This window comes from Berghia stephanieae, chromosome 10 (genome assembly GCF_034508935.2).
Source record: "Berghia stephanieae isolate SIO BIC M18660-M18661 chromosome 10, UCSD_Bste_1.3, whole genome shotgun sequence".
In the NCBI taxonomy this organism is placed as follows: domain Eukaryota; kingdom Metazoa; phylum Mollusca; class Gastropoda; order Nudibranchia; family Aeolidiidae; genus Berghia; species Berghia stephanieae.
The window spans coordinates 36,711,334-36,716,333 of NC_088369.1; the positions used below are offsets into that span (position 1 = coordinate 36,711,334).

Sequence of the window (5,000 nt, forward strand, 5' to 3'; positions counted from 1 at the left end):
CAAATGAGGGCCGTTTTAATCGATCGATATTTGAAAAACGAGTTTTCTACATCTGACTAAACTTTTAAATACGTGTTTATTCCAGATTGGATCGGGGGGGGGGGGGGGGGGTGAAATGTGACCCATCGTACCATCGCCCCCAACCAAGTTGTCTCTACGTCTACGTATACCGTCAAGAGAGCGGCCAATAGCAAGTTAACGATGTCGTTCCCAACCTAAAACGATCGACCGACGAACGACGAGGAAGAGAATGACGATCTGTCCTCAGAGTCTTATTAGGGCAGATATTCGATTTTTACCCTCGTCGTTCGTCGTTCGTCGATCGTTGTAGGTTAGGAACGTCATCGTTAACTTGCTACATCCGTGCAAGAAACTGGTAAGAAATAAGAACATAATATAAGACTTTACCCTTTGCATTTGAAGACGTACTACAAAGTTATAATAATATACTTTTGATGTGAAAGTACAGGAGTACACATAAATACTGTATTAGAGCCCTGGGGGTGAAAGTAAATTTAACCATTATGTTATCTATAAATTATTTATTTATCTTTTCCATTAATTTATTTAATGGATGAAACAATAAATATATTTCATCACTTTATCTACTTAGTTCTAGTGATGCATTCAATAGTTTATTTAAAACATATGATGATAAGTCTTTGGAATTACCGCGTGCGTATTTATCTAAAATAAATAAAATAAATAACATTCCCTTTATTCATCCCATAGGGAAAAAATGTGTCACTGGGGTCTATTCCAAGGGAAGACCAGAATAACCCATGCGTCAGCCCCGCAGTGCAGCGCCGCAAATTGAGCTAGGGCTAGGTGACTTGCTCAAGGCCACACAGCGTAGCGGCGGGTGATCAAAGTCTGTAACTTTCGGGTACGAAGCAAAGACCGCACCGCTGAGTCATGCTGCTCCCTATATATATGTGTAATTATCTTTACGACATTTTGTCGATTTTGACTTTACGGCAATAACATAACAACTACCCTAAAATATTATAAATGGCTTTTGCAATAAACGCCGTATGTATATCGTATAAATAAATATCAAGTAATTAGTTATTTTGGATAGTATAGAACAGGGAGAATATAATGTGCCATGTTCGCAAAATGGTGCTTTATTTTGTTTATACAACACAAGAAACTCTTTTAAACAGTTCAAGATAATAACTATATGGGATACAATGTAGGGCGTTTATTGTAAAAGGAAAGTATTTTTGTCAGTCTTGTCTTGTCAGTAATTGAAATGAAGGCGATTGCAGCTGACAATAAGTGAAGGTTGTTATTATGGATAAGGTCTTAAATTTTATATATACCATGTTCCTTAATTCAATTAAATTATTTTACTTTGGACATCATAATGAATATAACATTCAACAATGAAAATTTATATGGCAACAATACAACGTTACTAATATGATGATACCAAAAAAAAAAAAAAAAAAAAGAACGAATAGTAATGTATTTCATATTTGTCCATGTACTCGAATAGACACTCAAATATTAATAATAAATGACTCGTTAGCATTTCGACTCGTCCATAATGTTAATAGAGGTAGACGCCTTATTGCGGAAGGAAATGTTACAAGTGTTGCTGTTGTTTGTGAGGAGGCTGCAGTTGGTGCCGGTGGAAGTGAGTATGGTACTTGCTGTGTTGTATGTAGCAGAACACGTAGACGAGGCCAGCATTCCGTTTTCCTTTCTTATAAGATTGCTGTTTCTCCTGGCCCGATGAAGTAGGCGGTATCTGCAGCACAGAAGTTTAATGAATGTGTTTCGGAATATATTATTGAAGATGGTGTAGATTATTGGATTTAGCGTCGACGACACGTAGCCGAGCCACACAAAGGACGTGAAAAGAGTCGAACTAAGGTTACAAGTGGAACAAAGAACTTGGAGAATATTGGCAGTGAAGAACGGCGCCCAACAGATAACAAAAATGATAAACACCACCCCGAGAACTTTAGACGCCTTTTGTTCCGTTTTGACGGAGTTGTCTCTCCTTATGCTGACTTTCGTGCTCGAAGGGGGCGTGGTTGCGGACGTCCTTGACATTGTTGAAGACGTCATGTGATGCAAATTGTGACCTTGTTGACCCTGTGAGTTATCCACGCGTCTCATCAATAAAATATTAGCGGCTTTGAGCGCCACGTGATGCTTCTTCACTAAATCTTTCAGACGTTTGTTGTTGTTGTCGCTAGGGGACGAGGACCTGTTACCACTGACGTCATCTTTGGAGTTATCGTCTCCTGAAGAATCTGAACGGTGACCGTTGCAAAACTGATACTCCGACGCCGAATTGTTTTTGGCGCGCTTGTTGCTTTTGCCGTCTTCTTCACTCCTTTTGCTGAGAACGTCACTGAAAAACCCGCCACTTTTAGATCGCCGGGTCATCGGCGTAGATTTCGAGCGATTCCTTTTCCCGTTTTTAGAGTTTTTGGCAAACAAGACGGTGTCTTGCTGAGATGAAACAGTTCTATTATTATTCATCGGGGAAATCCCATTAACTGTGTTGATTCTAACAATAGAATTATTCCCATCATTCGTAGACAATAGAACGGAATTACCCCGACCACCACAGCTACCGACACCAAAACCACTCCCACTGCCACCACCACCACCACCGCCACCGCCACCATTGCCACAATCGTGGTGGCGACGGAGGCTAGAAACGCCTCGTCTCAATGCAGAGTTATTCGGCGAAGTTGATGATTTATAATGAGGCAACGTGTTACTTAAATGGCTTCTCCCTCCGCCTCCTCCAAAATCGTATGAATTTTGATGAAGATGGTACGTTCCAGAAGTGTCTAGAATATGCTCTTTTAAGTCATGATTCCTAAAAGAAGTCTGGAACTCACCACCACCACCGCCAACACCACCTCCACCGCTATAGAACTTATTCCTTCCCTGCCACCTTTTACTACTCGTTGAGCGTCTAATCATCGGTTCCACCTCCCCATCTTCCCCTCGCCTCTTGTGACAAAGCTTTGCCTGTTTACTCAACATCCGCACCGTCAAAATATACATAATCACCATTATACTTAAAGGTATAAAAAATGCGAAGATCGACCCATATATTATAAAATGCTTGTTGCTCAGAACACAATGACCATCCACCAGAATATTGTCTGCTTCGATGACGCCCAGAATTGAGATGGGGCTAGTCACCGCGAAGGCGAGGGTCCAGACTAGAACTATTTTGAGGAGGACGACTCGTTTGGACTTGTTTTTGGACCACAACGGGTATCGTATGCCGATGTATCGCTCCGCCGAGATGAAGCACAGATGAAAGATGCTCGAAGTGCACATCAACACGTCTGATGTCACGAAGAAATCGCAGAGAAGTAGTCCGAACAGCCAACGTCCTGAGGAAGAGATAAAAAAATGGATTAGTTGTTTTTCCGATTCCAGGGATTAGGCACATATTTACAAATCAGCATACACACACACACACACACATATATATATATATATATATATATATATATATATATATATATATATATATATATATATATACACACACACACGCCTGGGTTATCTTTGAGCACTTGCTTTATGAATGGCATTAGATCTCATCCTAGAGAGAGAGAGAGAGAGAGAGAGAGAGAGAGAGAGAGAGAGAGAGAGAGAGTTAGAAAGAGGGATAGAGGTTGATATATATATATATAATATATATATATATATATATATATATATATATATATATATATATATATTATATATATATATATATATTATAGATAGAGAGGTTGAAAAATTTGAGAGAGAAAGTGGGGCGGGGTTGGGAGGAAAGGTTTCCAACATTGAGAGTTACGATTGCTTACTTTAAAAAAAAACCCAATTCTTGTATAATACGGGATGAAAAAAAAAGCTACATAACACGGGTAATGGGGGAAGGTAGGGGGGGGGGGTACGGACGGCGTGATAAATGGCTATTTTATGATGGTCCGTTTAACTTTTGAAATCTTGGAGGGCAATCCGTCTGTTTGCAGTGAAGGGTAAAGGAGCTTGATGGATGGGAATGAAAGTAGGGACCAGGGGTAGATAGAGATATAGAGCAAAACGCAACAATGATGATGATATTGGTGGCGTCTGTGGAAACCCCATTTCTCATCCTGTAAGACAATAAGCTAGAGGTGCCTAAATGAGCCAATAAAATGGAGATAAAAAAATAAAGTGAGTAGATGTGACTCATATATAAGGGAACAACACAAAACAAACAACGTTTCGGCCCTTGGCCTTCGTCAGGAGACAGTACACAAAAACACAAACAAATATGTACATATTTGTTTGTGTTTTTGTCTACTGTCTCCTGACGAAGGCCAAGGGCCGAAATCGTTGTGCATATTTGTTTGTGTTTTTGTTTACTGTCTGCTGACGAAGGCCAAGGGCCGAAAAGTTGTTTGTTTTGTGTTGTTCCCTTATATATGAGTCACATCTACTCACTTTATTTTTTTATCTCCTGTAAGACAATAGCTGTGCTGCTGCTATCGCCAGTAGAATCTTTTATCCCTATTCTTAGAGAGAAGACTAATAAAAAGACTAGGGCTAAAAGCGATCTTTTTAGGGATCGTGGATAGCTTATACGGTAGAGTCACGCTCTCCCCAGCCAGGCGGAGTTGTCGTACCAGTAAGGTCGCGGGTTCGAGCCCCCAGCCATCGCCGCCGCAAAATTTTTATTCTATATTGTCTTCTGGCATTTTCCTACTCACTTTATATCTACTACTACTACTACTACTACTACTACTACTACTACTACTACTACTACTACTACTACTACTACTACTACTACTACTACTACTACTACTACTACTACTACTACTACTACTACTACTACTACTACTACTACTACTACTACTACTACTACTACTACTACTATTACTACTACTACGACTACTTCTACTACTACGACTACTACTATTAGTACTACTACTACTACTACTACTACTACTACTACTACTACTACTACTACTACTACTACTACTACT

At 39.8% G+C, this 5,000-nt stretch overlaps 1 protein-coding gene across 4 annotated transcripts in view; it reads right to left on the bottom strand.

Annotated features, from left to right (window-relative positions):
* Positions 1–1,106: 1,106 nt before the first annotated feature.
* Positions 1,107–5,000, bottom strand: part of LOC144981071 (uncharacterized) — a 466,989-nt gene continuing 463,095 nt past the window's right edge. For all 4 annotated transcript variants that reach the window (XM_078929181.1, XM_078929183.1, XM_078929180.1 and 1 more), the window contains one exon: positions 1,107–3,374. In XM_078929181.1, the coding sequence (XP_078785307.1) occupies positions 1,531–3,374 (1,844 nt within the window). In that variant the 3' untranslated portion in view covers positions 1,107–1,530. The remainder of the gene's footprint in view (positions 3,375–5,000) is intronic.